Source organism: Mesocricetus auratus, unplaced genomic scaffold (assembly GCF_017639785.1).
Source record: "Mesocricetus auratus isolate SY011 unplaced genomic scaffold, BCM_Maur_2.0 Super-Scaffold_100025, whole genome shotgun sequence".
NCBI lineage: Eukaryota > Metazoa > Chordata > Mammalia > Rodentia > Cricetidae > Mesocricetus > Mesocricetus auratus.
Window position 1 is genome coordinate 24,256,125 of NW_024429206.1, and position 16,876 is coordinate 24,273,000.

General features: G+C 49.1%; 1 protein-coding gene across 5 annotated transcripts in view; it reads left to right on the forward strand.

The window, feature by feature from the left end:
• The window catches only part of LOC101842542 (general transcription factor II-I repeat domain-containing protein 2), a 33,986-nt gene extending 19,460 nt beyond the window's left edge, over positions 1-14,526 (forward strand). For 4 of the 5 annotated variants that reach the window (XM_040731376.1, XM_040731378.1, XM_040731377.1 and 1 more), the window contains exons 10-16: positions 1,338-1,394; positions 3,776-3,838; positions 5,345-5,416; positions 8,676-8,759; positions 9,812-9,995; positions 10,442-10,470; positions 12,465-14,526. In XM_040731376.1, coding sequence (XP_040587310.1) covers positions 1,338-1,394; positions 3,776-3,838; positions 5,345-5,416; positions 8,676-8,759; positions 9,812-9,995; positions 10,442-10,470; positions 12,465-14,038 — 2,063 coding nt within the window. In that variant the 3' untranslated portion in view covers positions 14,039-14,526. The remainder of the gene's footprint in view (positions 1-1,337; positions 1,395-3,775; positions 3,839-5,344; positions 5,417-8,675; positions 8,760-9,811; positions 9,996-10,441; positions 10,471-12,464) is intronic. The other variant, XM_040731380.1, reaches the window with a different exon arrangement.
• Positions 14,527-16,876: the final 2,350 nt, after the last annotated feature.

A 16,876-nucleotide genomic window follows, 5' to 3' on the forward strand; every position in this document is an offset into this window, starting at 1 on the left:
AAAGATCCAATCCAGCAGGTTAAGATACGCCAAGCCTCGTAGAAAAGAATCCTGTGGGCTGGAGAGATGACTCAGCAGTTAAGATGCTCTTCTACAGGTCCTGGGTTCAATCCCCGGAACCCACATGGTGGTTCACAGTCATCGGTAACTGTTGTCCTGTGGGATCTGGTGCCCTCTTCTGGAGTGCAGATGTACATGCAGACGAAACCCCATAGACGGAAAAGAGATAAATAAGTAATCCCCGAAGATTGCTGCAGCCGCAGGGATAGGATTTGCTTTGACGGGATCCACTGGCTTCCTTGTGAAACCGATCCCTGTGCCTGAAGCGAGCACTGCTGTGGGCGGCTGAATGCGCCCTCCTCACGGGAACACCCGAGGCGTGAGACGCTCCTGTGTGCGCGTGCGCCCTATTCCCGCCTAAGACGGTCCGACCCTGTTTCCAAGTGAAGGTAGTTTCAAAGTAACAGCAAGAGGGAAGATAGAGGACCAAGTGCCGCCAAACCTGCTAGCGCCATGCTCTAAGGCGAGAACCAGCTCCTACAAGTTGACCTCTGACCTCCACATGCTTGGATATACGCAACAGATAAATTAACGTAAAAACTTTTCTTTTTCTGGCTTGCCAAGACAGGGATTCTCTGTGTAGCCCCGGCTGCCTTGGAACTCGCTCTGTAGACCAAGCTGTCCTCGAACTCACAGAGATCCTCCTGCCTCTGCCTCCCGAGTGCTGGGACTAAAGGCGTGCGCTACCAACGCCTGGCTGTAAAACAGTTTTTTTTTTAAATAGAAAAGAAAGGACTTTGTAGTGATGTGTTTTGGGGTCACTCTGCTTCTGTAACTTCTCTTTTTTATTGTATTTTTTGTTTTGTTTGTTTCTTTGAGACAAGGTCTAATGTAGCCCAGGCTGGACCCTTGAAGTCCTGATCCTCCTGCCTCCACCTCCTGAGTGCTGGGATTGCAGGTGGGCACCACTCCCAGTGCTATGTGGTGCTGAGGGTGACCCAGGGGCTGCCTGCACACTAGGCAAGCGCTCTGCCTCCTGAGCACCCCCAGGTTCTGACGCATTTTCCTTGCACTCAGTGCCCTCCTGGATTTGTTCTAAATGTTGTTGTACATTTCTAGTCATTTATTGTTAGGGAAAGAAGTAAAGTGCCGTGGGGCTGGTGAGGAGATCAGAGGGCGATTTTCAGGGCCGGTTTCCCGCTTCCGTAACACGGGTCCTAGGACTCAAACTCGGTCAAGCTTGGCTGCAAGCACCTTTACCTGCTGAGCGTCCCCGTGGCCCCAGCGACTTCCGGGTGAGTTTCTCACTGAGCTGTGGGATGCTTTTCTCCTTTCAGGAAGCCAGCATTCTTCCACCAGCAGTGAAGACACAGAAATGGAATCACCGTCTGAAGGTTAGAAAACGGCGCGTCTCCTCCCTTAAACATGTGGGAAATAAAGGAAGTGGCTTCCTGGCGTGCCTGTCCCAGGAAGCAGCCTTAAGGGCTGCGGGCTTCCGTTTCCCGATCTGTAAGTGGGACCTCACACCAGCCTATGGCCTGACCACTGCTCCTGGTCTCTGTTGGTTGCCAGGTGGGAGTGCACCAACCTCAAACTTGCACCAGTCCTGTCCCTACGAGTATGGGGGAGGACAGTGACCTTTCTTTCCTTTTTTTTTTATTCCCTGAGACAGGGTTTCTCTGTGTAGCTCTGGCTGTTCTGGAACTCCATCTGTAGACCAGGCTAGCCTCAAGCTCAAAGATCTGCCTGCCTCTGCCTCTGCCTCCTTCTTGCTGGGATTAAAAGCATATGCCACCACACCCGGCCCTCTTTTTGGTTTTGGTTTGGTTTTTTGAAACAGGGTCTTACTCTGTAGCCCTGGCTAGCCAGGAACTCACTCTGTACCAGGCTGGCCTCAAACTCACAGATGTGCCTGCCTCTGCCTCCCGAGTGCTGGAGTTAAAGGACTGAACCATCATACCCAGTCCTCTTTTTTCAGAAGACAGACTTTGTACATATAGCTGAGGCTGGCCTCAAACTTGAAATTCTTCTGCCTCAACTTCCTAAAGTTTGGATTGGATACATGGACCACCACATCCTACATCTTCTTTTTCTAAATCTTAGTAATTCTGGGTGTTTGTTTGGTTTAGTTTTTTTGAGTCAGGGTTTCTTTGTATTGTTTTGGACCCTGTCCTGGAACTCACTCTGTAGACCAGGCTGGCCTCTAACTCACAGAGATCCACCTGCCTCTGCCTCCTGAGTGCTGGGATTAAAAGCATACACCACTACTGCCTGGCTCATTTTATTTTTAGTTGTGTGTGCATGTCTGTGCACCTGAGTTCAGGTATACTCGGAATCTAGAAGAGGGTGTCAGATCCCCTGCAGTGGGAGTTCCTGGTAGTTGTGAGACACCCAAAGTGGATGCTAGGAACTGAAGTTGGATTTCTGTAAGCTGCTCTTAACTACTGAGTCATCTAGGTAGTGGGTGGGAGTTGGTGATTGGCTTTAAGTGAAGTGAATCTACATGAGTTCAAGGTCAGCCTGGTCTACAAAGTGAGTTCCAGGACAGCCAGGGCTACACAGAGAAACCCTGTCCCAAAAAAGTAAAACTCAAAAACAACCAAAAATTAAAAAAAAAAACAACAACCAAGCCATCTCTCCAGCAGCCCCTCCATACCCCAAAGTAATCCCTTACAAAATTAAGAAGCACTGTGACCACATGAAATCCTATTGCTCAAAGCAGAGGACTCAGTGTCCATGGATGAGCGGCTCTGCATTGTTTGATAATACTGTGTCCATGGATGTGAAGAGTTTTATGTTGTTTGGTAATAGTCTCTGTCTCCCCTCATTCTTTATAGAATTCCATATGAGATCATGATGTTTACTTTTGTGGAAACCAGGTCTGATGTGGACCTCATGTAACTACGGATATATCCAGAAGAGGGCGCCAGATCTCATTGAGATGGTTGTGAGCCACCATGTGGTTGCTAGGAATTGAAGTCAGGACCTGGAGGAGCAGCCTGTGCTCTTAACTCTGAGCTGTCTCTCCAGTCCCCAATCCTTAGGCACTGCTAGGGATGGAACGCAGGGCGTGGTACATTCTAGGCAAGTTCTGTGCTAACTGAGCCATGTCCCCGTCCTGAAATTACCCTTCAATGCCTGGTGACTATCTCTGACAAAATTAAAATTCACTGTATGTTTAGTATGTACAAAACAGACATAAAATTTTAAGGCTAGGGGCTGGAGAGACAGCTCAGCAGTTACAAGCACTTGCTACTCTCCCAGAGGACCTGAGTTCAGTTCCCAGCACTCAGTAGCTGTTTACAGCTGTAACTCCAGTTCTAGGAGATCTGACATCTTCTGACCTCTACATGAATTGCACACACATATGCACATATAAGCATGCGAACAAACATTCATATACATGAAATAAAATAAATCTTTTTAAAGATTCTAAAATGACTGGGTGGTGGTGGCGCACACCTTTAATCCCAGCACTCGGGAGGCAGAAGCAGGCGGATCTCTGTGATTCCGAGACCAGCCTGGTCTACAAGAGCACAAGAGCTAGTTCCAGGGCAGCCTCCAAAGCCACAGAGAAACTCTGTTTTGAAACCCCCCCCCAAAAAAAGAAAGAAATTCTAAAATGAGGCCACCCTGAGCTATAAAGTGAGTCCTTGCTTCAAAACAAAGCAGAACCCCAGGATAGATTCGGGTGAAGGGTGGGATGGTGACAGTAAACTCTTGGAACCTGAGATTACGTAATAATGAATGTCATTTTAGACCTTTTCTTTTCAAGAGTCCACTCCACTGGTCTCTTCAGAGACCAATGAGGACCCCGAGGCTGACGTGAAAACGGAAGGTGAGTCACCAGAAGCGCGTGTGATTGTCTGGCTTTCACTTCTGAAGTGATCATTGTAGGATGCCGACTGAAGCCAGAGTGTGTGTGTGTGTGTGTGTGTGTGTGTGTGTGTGTGTGTTCACATTCATGAGTGTGTTGGGTGCTGTGTTGTTAAACAAGTGAGAGGCCCATATGTTTCAATGCTTGGTCTCCTGTCGGTGGAACCGTTTAGGAAGGATTAAGGGGTGTGGCCTTGGTGGTGGAGATGTGTCAGTTCTCTCTGCCTTGTGCCTGTGGGTCAAGATATGAACTGTTAGCTGCTGCTCTATTACCATGCCTCCCTGCCATGATGGTCGTGGACTCTAACCCTCTGAAACCACAGACCCAATAAACTCCTTCTTCTTTAAGTTGCCTTGGCAACAGTGTCTTATCACAGCAATAGACAATTAACTGAGACAGATGCCCATGCCACCATGCACTTGGAGGTCAGAGGGCAGCTCTGTGGAGTCACTTCATTCCTTCCACCTTTATGTGGGTTCTGGGGACCACGCTCAGGTCACCAACTGTGCAGAAAAAGTACCTTTACCCCCTGAGCCATCTCTGTCCCCCAAATATGAATGATTAATCATTCTCTCTTTAACTATAGTTAGAACTAATGGTAACTATAGTTTGGTTTGGTTTGTGGGGTCCTGTGTGGTGTCCTCATCCTCCATTTGTGAAAAACGAGCAAGAGCCCTTGGAGCCCTTGGTCCTGATAGTTTACCTTACAACAAGAATAAAAGACTTAATGATGGCAGCTGTCATCATGTGCTGCACTAAACAGAGGTGGGCTATTCTGACACTCAGAAGCCCTGTGCAGGGATTTGATGCTGGAGAACCTTGTACATATGGCTTTTCCAGTGCTGTTTCCAAACCAGCTCTGATTGCTGGGCTGAACCACAGGAAAGGAGCAGGGTTCTCTCAGACAAGGGAAGCCTTAAGCAGTGGGCCTTGGAGAGCAGGCTTCATGGGCTACCTCTAAAAGCAAAGAAAATATGTTCTCCGAGCCAAAAGAACAGCGCACGCAATGAAAGCAAATGCCCCTCCAAGGCAGCTGTGAGAAGACAGGAAGTTATTACCCACAAATGTTGGGTTGCCAAGGAAGGCGATTCAAGAGCCAAGTTAAATGATGCCGAGTGTCTCTTTCTGTATATTTCAACACATGTAATGCTTCTCTGCTCCTTAAAGTTGCTCCTTTTGATTTGTAAAATAAGTAAACGAATACAGGTGGAGTGGAGGGAGCATGGGTCGGAGTAGGTGAAGTCCCTCTCCGCCTGGTAACCCTGTTAAGCTGCAAAGTTCAGTGCCAATCGTCTCATCCACCTGGCTTGCTAGTTACTGTCCCAATGCTGCAACAAAATGCCCGATAAACACTGCTGCTCACTCTTCTCCCCAGGGTGCAGAACATCCCGTCTGCACTCCCATCAAATAACAAGGGTGTTTTTTAGAGACCTGATTCTCTGTTCATCCTAACTCTCCTCTCTTAAGGAAACACAAATCTGCCCAACAGTGTAAACTCCGCCGCAGGCGTTGAAGATCTTAGAATCATACAAGTTCCAGGTAGGACACTCATTTGCTGTCATCATTTGTATCATGTTTTTCTTTCTTTTTTTGGTTCTTGAGACTTGATTTCTCTGTGTAACAGCCCTGACTGTCCTGGACCTCGCTTTGTAGACCAGGCTGGCCTCAAACTCACAGAGATCCACCTGCCTCTGCCCCTTGAGTGCTGGGATTAAATATTTTTCTTTTTGTAAAGATTGCTTTCCTTTAATTATGCGTTACGTGTGTGTTTATGTGTCAGCCGTGTGAGCGTGGTACCTGTGGAGGCCAGTAGAGGGCATTGGATCCCTTCAAGTGGGAATTGCAGGCAGCTGTGAGCTGCCTTGTATGGGTGCTGGGAGTGAACCCAGCAAATGCTCTTAACCACTCTCCAGCCTCCTGTTACAGTCTTCATTTTGTCTTAGTGTTAGTCCCACGGCGGTGCGTTCCTCCTGGCTCACTGGAGTGAGAATTTGTGAGAGTCTAATACCATGCAGGTGTCACTCACCAAATCTGTATAGCTTCTCCTAGCCAAACCCAGGTTCTACCTGGAAAATCTGTTCTTATAGTAAGCTTCATGCTCCCAGGGAGTCAGAATTGGCTTAAGGGAAGTCATATATTTGCTTCTGGTCACTTAAAACATCTTTTCTCCTTGTGTATATAAGCTCTGTCTGGAAACTCGTAAACAGTCTCATTATATGGTTATTGAAAAGTAGGAAACTGATCCTGTGTGTGTGTGTGTGTGTGTGTGTGTGTGTGTGTGTGTGTGTGTATGGGGGAATCTAGTTACATTTAATTTGTGTGTGTTTGATAGAGTATTTTGGTGCAGGTGTGGAGGTCAGAGGGCAACTTGTAGAATCTGGTTTTCTTCTTCCACCATGCAGGCCCTGGGGATTGAACTCAAGTTATCAGGTTAAGTGGCAAGTGTCCTCCCTGAGCCATCTTTCTGGTTCTAAAGTGTGTGTGTGTGTATGTGTGTGTGTGTGTGTGTGTGTGTGTGCGTTATATTTCTTTATTTTGTGTGTAGTGTACAGGCCTAAGTATGTGTGTGTGCAGCACATGTATGTAAGAGCCCAGGGAGGTTAGATAGAGATGTCAGGTCCCCTGGAACTGGAGTCACAGGAGGTTATGAGCCACCATGTGGATGCTGGAAACTAACCCTGGGTTCTCTGCAAGAGCAGTCAGCACATTTAACAACCCCTGAGCCATCTCTCCAGCTCTATTCCTAGGACTGTTTTAATACATAGTTTTGTTATACTTCTTTAGTTTTGAGCCACACAATTGTTTAGTTACTCAAAAGTAAAATTAGGGCTGATGAGATTGCCCAGCAGGGAAAAGCACTTCCCACCAAGCCTGACCTATGTGGTAGCAGAGGCCCTCTGTTCTCCACATGACCCCCCAAAAAATAGTCAAAATCACAAGTCTTGAGTATTTTTGTTTATTTATTGGGCTGGTTTGTTTGTTTTTGTTTTTGTTTTTTGTTTTTTGTTTTTTTTTTGTTTTTCCAGACAGGGTTTCTCTGTAGCTTTGGAGGCTGTCCTGGAACTCATTTTGTAGACCAGGCTGGCCTCGAACTCACAGAGATCCGCCTGCCTCTGCCTCCCGAGTGCTGGGATTAAAGGCGTGCGCCACCAATGCCCGGCCTTGTTTTGTATTTTGAGACAGGGTTTCATTGCATTGTGTGGCCCTGGCTATTCTGAAACTCACTGTGTAGACTAGGCTGGCCCCCAAACTCACAGAGAATCCATCTGCCTCCCAAGTGCTAGGATTAAAGGCAGGTGCCACCATGCCCAACTTATTTATTGACTTAAAGAAAAACAAAAACACTTTATTTGCTTGTTTGTTTAAATCTTTAAATGTTATAAAAATAAGAGCCAGGCTTCGAGGGGCATGGCTTTAATCCCAGCACTCAGAAGGCAGAGGCAGGCGGATCTCTAATTCAAGGCCAGCCTGGTCTACAGAGCGAGTTCCAGGACAGTGCAGGTCACAGAGAGAAAGCCTATCCGGAAGAAACACAATTTTGAAGTATTGGAGATAGTCCCTTCTTGTACCAGCATCATTTCTTCTTCTTTTCGTGTCATGTTGCGTGGTGAGGTTTGTGCTACAGCACTGAGGGCAGTGGTCCCGTGCAGCGCTGAAGATGCTCCTGAGAGTGGCACGGGCGGGGCCTGGGCACGACTCGTGGCTAAGAGGGATTGCTGCTCTCGAGGAGGACCTGGGTTCCCATCCCACATCTGCTCCAGGGGACCCCGTAGCCCCATCTAAGGGCTCTTGCGTGCATGTGACACACACGTAAATACAAATCATTTTTAACGGTAATACTGGACATGTTTTTATAGGGCTGCCATTTAGAAAATTATCATCTGTAATGGCTTCCATCTTGTGATTTCTCAAATCCTTAGCTGTTTTGCTAAGGTGAACAAATGATAAGATGGGTGTCTTAGGGTTTCTCTTGCTCTAAAGAGACACCATGACCACAGCAACTTTTTTTAAAGATTTATTTATTTATTTATTATACAGTGTTCTGTCTGCATGTATTGTGCAAGACAGAAGAGGACACCAGATCTCATTACAGATGGTTGTGAGCCATAATGTAGGTGCTAAGAATTGAACCCAGGATGTCTGGAAGAACAGCCAGTGCTCTTAACTGCTGAGCCATCTCTCCAGCCCCATGTCTTCCTTTATAAGAGTTGCTGTGGTGCTGGAGAGATGGCTCAGTGGTTAAGGGCACTGGTTGCTCTTCCAGAGGACCTGGGTTCAATTCTCAGCACCCAGATGGCTGCTCACAGCTGCCTGTAACTCCAGTTCTGGTGTGCCTTATGCCCTCACACAGACTTGCATGTAAGCAAAGCACCAATGCACATAAAATAAAAATAAACAAATCATTAAAAAATACAAAGGAAGACACTTAATTGGGGCTGGCTTGCACTTTCAGAGGTTTAGTCCATTATCACCATGGCAGCATGCAGGCCACTGCGGTGCTGGAGAAGTTGCTAAGAGTTCTGTGTACCACACTAGGCCTAGCTTAAGAACGTGAGACCTCAGAGCCCGCCCCCACAATGACACACTTCCTCTGACAAGGCCACACCTACAACAAGGCCACACCTCCTAATGTTGCCACTCCCTGTGGGCCAAGCATTCAGATAACTCTCTGGGGCCCATACCTATTCAAACCACCACAGCAGGTAAAATACCAACAGGCATTTCTGCTAATATCTGTCTTGGAGAAAAAAAACAATGTCTGAATGAGCCTGCTTTGCTTCTCCAAATTTTTTTTTAGATAATGAGAAGGAGAGGCTGTCAGGCATTGAGAAAATTAAACAGCTTCGAGAACAAGTGAACTACCTCTTCAGCAGGAAATTCGGTAAGCTTCTGTCTTGTCATACATCCAGAATGTATTTGTTAAATTATGTGTGTGTGTTGGGGGATTGGTGTGTACATGTGAGTGCAGTGTCTTTGGAGGCCAGAGGAGGGCGTCAGACCCCTTGGAGCTGCAGTTACAGGCAGTTTCAAGTGCCTGACATGGGTGCTGGGAATCAGACTCAGGCCTTTGGAGGAGCATCAAGTGCTCTTAGCTGCTGAGTCATCTTTCCAGCTCTACGTCCTCCAAATTTATGAACTTTACCCCCTCCACCCCTTTCTGAAGTCCTGAACATTGAAAGCGCTCTAGGCCTGTTCTAGTCTCTAGCCAAAATACTTTCTCTTTTTACTTGTTTATTTTTGAGACAGGATATGGCTCTACAGCCTAGACTGGTCTTGAATCCAATCAAGACATGCTTGCAACAGCCTTGAAAAGTACCAGAAGTACAGACCTGTGCCATTTACAGGTATTCTAGAAGTCTCCATAGAGTAAGCAGTCTTGAACTGTTGGTCCTCCTGCTTTAGCCTCCTGAGTAGCTGGGACTCTAGACCTGTGTCAGTAGGCCCGGCTCAGCCATTGTTGGGTTTGGAGACAGCATGTGACTTATGTCACCCCCACTGACTTCTGACACTTAGAGTGATCTTACTCCTTAACTACCCAAGTAGCAGGGATTATATGTGTGTGCTGCCAGGTCCAGCTCAAAGCTTGACATTAAAGACAAAGCTCGGACAGCCTGGCATGTAATCCAAGTACTTAGGAGGCTGAGGCAGAAGGATTGCCATGAAGTCCAGCCCGGGCTACCACAGACCCTGACTCCAAAAACAAAAAACGAAAAGCAGGTGTGGGGGCTGGAGAGATGGCTCAGTGGTTAAGAACACTAGCTGGTTTTCCAGAGATCCTGAGTTCAATTCCCAGCTACCACATGGTGGCTCACAACCATCTATAATGAGATCTGGTGCCCTCTTCTGGCCTATAAATATTTTTAAAAAAAACAGCAGAGTTTTGGAAAAGTAAGCCACAGAATCATCCGGTTTTCACCCCACCTCTCATCACAGGGGAGGCCATAGGAGTGGACTTCCCTGTGAAGGTCCCCTACAGGAAGATAACCTTCAACCCAGGCTGTGTGGTGATCGACGGCATGCCCCCAGGGGTGGTGTTCAAAGCCCCCGGGTACCTGGAGATCAGCTCCATGAAGAGGATCCTGGACGCTGCAGATTTCATCAAGTTCACTGTGATTAGGTGAGAAAATCCCTCACGAGAAGGACGCTGGAGATGGGCAGCTGCCCAGTGGGCAGCTCAGGCACTCCGCCAGGAAGCAAGCTGGGTGGGGAGGAGCCAAGATGTCCTGAGGCATCTCCCTCTCTTCTGCTTTGGCAGCCGCTTCTTGAGTCCAGTCCCTTTTGTTACTTTCTTATTACAATTATTGGTGAGGGGCTTGTCATGACACGCGTGTGAGGACAATTTGTGGAAGTCATGTCTTTCTTTCCCCCAGCTGGGCCCCTAGGTTGAACTCAGTCAGGTCTCAGTTTGACAGCGAGCATCTTGCTGAGCATTGTGGGTAACGCCCCTCAGCCTCACCCCCGCCTTTGCCTAGCAGCATTGTGTTGATACCACCAAAAGTGTGGAGACACAGCTAGCTGGGCAGACGAAAACAAGCTCCCCCTCTCTCCTGTGTCTCCCCACAGACCACTTCCCGGACTTGAACTTAGTAACGGTGAGTACTCTACCAAGTAAGGACATTGCGGGACGCGGGGCTTGTTGGTGGGCACTTGGGACAGAGTTCCATGTCCGCAGCCTGGAGCACATGGCCTTTCAAGGGTGCTTGTGCTGTTTCGTCGCGAGGCTGGAGACGACACCCACGGTCTCAAACGTAGCAGGCAAGCACTCTGCCTTTGATCTACATCGACAGCCGTGGCTCCCATTGCATTTTGGTTTCTTTTTGTGTGGTTGGAGTCTGCTGTTGTCTGAGACACTGAGTGTATAGCTCTGGCTGGACTGGAAACTCCCCAAAGATCCACCTGCGTCTACTTCCTGAGTGCTGGGATTAAAGGTGTGCACCACCACACCCGACTGTTTGGTGTTTTGACACAGTCTCACTCCTGTGGTCCCAAACTGGCCTAGAACTCACTATGTAGTCAAGGCTGGCTTCAAACTCACAGCAGTCCTGCCTCCACCTCCCAAGTGCTAGATTACAGACTCGTGACACCATACCTGGTGTCAGCCATCAAAGCCAGGACTGCGTGCACAGTAAGCAAGCACTGTCACACGCCCAGCCCACAGCACATTTCCTTCCTTCTTCCTTCCTTCTTCCTTCCTTCCTTCCTTCCTTCCTTCCTTCCTTCCTTCCTTCCTTTTTTGTTTTTTTGTTTTGTTTTGTTTTGTTTTGTTTTGTTTTTCATGACAGAGTGTCTCTGTTTATCCCTGGCTGTCCTGAAACTCACCCTGCAGACCGTAGACCAGGCTGGCCTCGAACTCACTGAGATCCACCTGCCTCTGCCTCCCAAGTGCGGGGATTAAAGGCATGTTCAGCCACCACTTGTCTATCCTCCTACATTTTCTTAAGATAAGTTGTCATATTTGTGTTATCAGGAACTGTTCCACTTACCTTTATAGTGACTCCAAACATAAACACACGGAGCTAGGTGTGCTGGCCTACATCTACAATGCCAGCACTAGGAGGCTGATCTGGGGAATTAATTGTATGAGTTCTAGGCTAGCCTGGTCTACAGAGTGAAACCATGTCTCAAAAAGCCAAAATAAACAAACTCAAACCCCACCAACACATGCACACTTAACCACACAACTGACAGGAGTTAGTGGGGGTCTGAGTCTCCCCTGGGTCCTTTTTGTTTTGTTTTTGTTTTTTCGAGGCAGGGTTTCTCTGTGTAGCTTTGGAGCCTGTCCTGGAAGTCGCTCTGTAGACCAAACTGGCCACCACTGCCCAGTCATACCCTGGATCTCTTGAGATCTACAGCAGGTTAAGTCATATATGGAGTCCGCTTGGTCCTTACTTGATTTTATTTATTTATTTTTTATTTCATGTGCATTGGTGTTTTTGCCTACATGTGTGTCTCTATGAGGGTGTTGGGTCCCCTAGAACTGGAGTTACAGTCAGTTGTGAGCTGTCATGTGGGTGCTGGGGACTGAACCTGGGTCTCTGGAAGAACACCCAGTGATCTTAACTACTGCGTCATCTCCCCGGCCCCAGTCCCTGTTTTAATATTTCAAATCTCTCTTGGAAGTTAGGCATGGTGGCACGCACCTGTGATGCCAGCACTCAGGAAACTGAGGCAAGAGTCTCACCAGAAGTTCGAGACGAGCCTGAGGTACAGAGTAAGGCTGTCTCAAAAAAGCCACAGAGAGAGCCAGGTATTGTGGCCCAGGCCTTTATCCCCAGCACTCTGGAGGCAGAGACAAGCAAGTCTCTGTGAGTTTGAGTCAGGCCTGGTCTACAGAATGATCCCAGGACAGCCAGGGCTATGTAGAGAGACTCAGAGAGAGAGGCTGGGCATGGTGGCACATTCCAGCAATCTCAATTTAGAAAGTGTAAGCGATAGGATCAAAATTCAAGCTCTACTGCGTAGTCCTTGGCTGCCTAGTGAGTTTGAGGCCAGCTGAGGAGGTATCAGGAGACCTTCTCTCAAAAATAACAGAAAATGGGGTAAGGAGTAGAGAGTTGTAAAATCGTAATTCCATGTCTCCATAAAGTGGGAAAGCGGAAGATAGACCAGGAGGGCCGAGTGTTTCAAGAAAAGTGGGAGCGAGCATATTTCTTCTTGGAGGTGCAGAACATTCCCACATGTTTGATCTGCAAGCAGAGTGTGTCAGTGTCCAAGGAATACAATCTGCGCCGCCACTACCAGACCAACCACAGCCGGCACTATGACCAGTACTCGGGGCAGGCGCGGGACGAGAAACTTCAAGAGCTGAAAAGGGGGCTACAGAAGTATCTGGTGGGGGCCCCAGACATCGCGTGCCCCGAGCAAGCGTTGCCCAGTGCAAGTCCCCCCGCGAACACCGTGGCACAGCCCGTGGAAGACCTGGCTGGGAACTTACTGAAGACTTTACGACAGAAGATCCGGTCATTTGTGGCATACTCCATCGCCATTGATGAGATTACAGATATCAACGACACCACCCAGCTGGCCATCTTCATCCGAGGAGTCGATGATAACTTTGACGTGGCCGAGGAACTTTTAGACACCGTGCCCATGACAGGCTCCAGATCCGGGAATGAGATGCTCCTGTGCGTGGAAAAGAGCCTCAAGAAGTTCGGTGTGGACTGGTCCAAGCTGGTGAGCGTGGCCTCTACTGGCACCCCGGCTATGGTGGATGCCAACAGTGGGCTGGTGACGCAGCTCAGAGCCAGGGCGGCCTCATGCTGCAAGGGAGCGGACCTCAAGTCCGTGTGCTGCATCATTCACCCTGAGTGGCTGTGCGCCCAGAAGTTAAGGATGGGCCACGTCATGGACGTGGTGGTGGACTCGGTGAACTGGATCTGCTCCCGTGGCATGAACCACGGTGACTTCACGGCACTGCTCTACGAGCTGGACAGTCAGTACGGCAGCCTGCTGTACCACACGTCCCTCAAGTGGCTGGGCAGGGGGCTGGTCCTCAGGAGGTTCTTCGAATCCCTGGAGGAAATAGACTTGTTCATGTCTTCCCGGGGCAAACCTGTGCCCCAGCTCAGCTCCCAGGACTGGATCCTGGACTTGGCCTTCCTGGTGGACATGACAACGCATCTCAACACGCTGGACGCCTCCCTCCAAGGCCATTCTCAGATGGTGACACAGATGTACGACTTCATCCGGGCCTTCCTAGCAAAACTGTGTCTCTGGGAGACCCACCTGGCCAGGAACAACCTGGCCCACTTCCCCACACTGAAATCGGTTTCCCAGAGTGATAGCGACGGGCTCAATTATATTCCCAAGATCGTGGAATTGAAGACGGAGTTCCAGAAGCGGTTGTCGGATTTCAAGGCCTGGGAGAACGAGCTCGCCCTGTTCAGCTCCCCGTTCTCCACCAAGATTGACAGCGTGCCCGATGAGCTCCAGATGGAGGTGATCGACCTGCAGTGCAACACAGCGCTCAGGACGAAATACGACAAGGTGGGCATCCCGGACTTCTACAGGCACCTCTGGAGCAGCTACCCCAGGTACAGGAGCCACTGTGCCAAGATGCTGTCCCTGTTCAGCAGCACCCACATCTGCGAGCAGCTCTTCTCCATCATGAAGCTGAGCAAGAAGGAGGCGCGGCAGGGCTTAGCACAGGCAGCAACGTGAGGGGGAGAAGGCTGGAGCCCGAAATCCCAGGCCTGGGACGCTGAGGCGGGAGGATCCCAGATAGAGCACGGTCAGCCTGGGCTGCGTATCAGTGTCAAGACCCGGAGAAGGTGCCGGAAGAGAAAATGAAGGACTGGAGATCTGGCCGCCCCCTGGACCCCCTTTGTGTGGAGACCTAGAGTGTTCCAGGCCTAATATGTTGTGAGATGAGAACAGACTCTTAACACGTCTCGATTAACACGATAAAAGCCCCTCTTCGCCGGGTGGTGGTGGCGCACGCCTTTAATCCCAGCACTCGGGAGGCAGAGGCAGGTGGATCTCTGTGAGTTCGAGGCTGGGCAGGACTGATAGCCTCCAAAACAATACAGAGAAACCCTGTCTCGAAAAACCAAAAAAAAAAAGCCCCTCTTCTTTGACTTGGAATCCTAATTTGCATATCACAGCTGTTCAGATGATATTTGGTGTTAGTAAAACCTGTAACGAAAGTATTTCCAGTGTTTGGTGCCGCTTGTTCCTGACTGACCTGTGTCGTTCATTCACATAATGCAGTTTTCAATAAACCCACTGTGAAAGGCGTGTGTGTGTGTGTGTGTGTGTGTGTGTGTGTGTGTTTGTGTGTTGAGGGGTATACACACATACACACATACAAGTATCTCCCCGTTTTACCTGCTTGTGGCCTGTGGCCTAGTAAGCTTCCAAGTTAAAGGGCAATTGTCTAGAGACGTTGTCCCATATTCTAGAATCCCTGAGCTGGTCTCTGTGCCAGAGCTTCACCTGTCAGGAGTAAGGTAGAAGATGAGAGTAATTGACACAGGATTCGACAGGCTGCTAAGCTGAGGGTTGAAGGCCACCATCTCCTTCTCTTTCCTCCTCCTCCTTCCTCTTCCCTCCTCCTCCTCCTTCCTCTCCCTCCTCCTCCTCCTTCCTCTCCCTCCTCCTCCTCCTCCTTCCTCTTCCTTCCTCCTCCTCCTTCCTCTTCCCCCTCCTCCTCCTCCTCCTTCCTTTCCCTCCTCCTCCTCCTTCCTCTTCCCCCTCCTCCTCCTCCTTCTTCTTTCCTCCTCTTCCTCCTCCTTTGAGACAGAATCTCATTGTGCAGACCAGGCTGACCTAGAAATCCAGATCCTCCTTCCTCAGCCTACAAAGATCTGGGGTTACAGCAACACTCCATGACATCGGCTCCAGAATCCTTCTTCACCCTAGAATGTGACTTGGGACCCTGTGGGGGCTGACATGCACTTCCATGGAGGGAGAGGATGGACAGTGCGGGCGTCGTCTTCAGTAACCATGGAAATGGCATGTCTGCAGAGTTGTGTAGCCAGAGAAATGGAGAGAGAGGGAACTGGCCTGGGAGAGGTTCTGGTTTTGCTGCTGTTTCGTCAGACCAAGCATTGATGTCTGCTAGTCAAAGGATGGGGAGAAGTGTCCAGACAAATCCAACTCAGGACACGCCCACCTAATTTCAGTGAATTCAGCTCACACACCAGAAATGTTCAGCTAGCCAGGCGTGGTGCCACACACCTTTAATCCCAGCACTTGGGAGGAAAAGATTTCTGGGTTTCAGGCCAGTTTAGTCTACTGAGTGCCAGGACAGCCAAGGCTACATAGAAAAACCCTGTCTTGACAAAAAGAAACTGGTCCAAAAATCCGTGTGCCCATAGGCCCAAGCTGGTGAGGTCCCAAATGGGCTCCGCCCGCTTCCTGATGCATTTACCCTAAGGGAGCTGCCAACATTCCCTGGGCTGTGGACTCCTTGTCTCTGGGTGGTCAGTGGACGGTGACTCCTAACTAGCTGGCAGCCATGGGTGTGTCATCCTTGGTCTCTCCAGGGTTTCCCTGCACACGCAGGCCTCTGGGCAGCCTTCCAGGCCAGCGTGGCAGGAGACACTAAGGCTGATACGACATCAGAAAAACAGATGAGGGTGTGCTATATGCACAGCTGGAATCCCAGCACTCAAAGATGAGACAGGGTGACCTGGATCTCAAGGTCATCTTCTGCCACCCAGGGAAACTGCGGCCAGCCTGACCTACTTGAGATCTGAATCTGCACACTTGTAATCCCAGCACTCAGGAGCCTGAGGCAGGCGGTTTGAGGACAGATTGGGATACACAGTGAGACCTGTTTTTCAAGAAGAAGAGTGAGGAAAGAATTTCATATTGCATTTATTTTAGTTTGTAGTTTTTTTTTGTTTTTTTGTTTGTTTGTTTGTTTGGTTTTACGAGACAGGGTATCTTTGTATTGTTTTGGAGGCTATCGGTCCAGCCTGGCCTCGAACTCAGAGATCCGCCTGCCTCTGCCTCCCGAGTGCTGGGATTAAAGGCGTGTGCCACCACTGCCCAGCTTAGTTTGTGGTTTTTAAATGGTGTGTGTGTGTGTCTGTGTCTGTGTGTGCAGTACATTCATGCAGTAGCCCTTGGAAGTCAGAAGAGGGCGCCAGATAACCTGGAACTGGAGTTGGAGCCGGTTATGAGCTTCGATGAGGGTTTGGGGAACTGGAACTACAGTCTTCTGCAAGAGCACTAAACATTCTTAATTACTGAGCCAGCTCTTCAGCCCATTTTTAAATTTTTTTTTTTGTCCCACTATGTAGCCCCCACTATGTAGCCCCCTGGCTGGGTTGGAGCTCACAGAGATCCACCTGCCACTGCCTCACTGGGATTAAAGGTGTGCTCCACCATGCCCAGCTTTCTTTTTTTTAAATATTTACTTATTATATATACAGTGTTCTACCCAGGCCAGAAGAGGGCATCAGGTTGCATTACAGATGGTCGTGAGCCTCCATGTGGTTGCTGGGAATTGAACTCAGGACCTCTGGAAGAACAGCCAGTGCTCTTAACCTC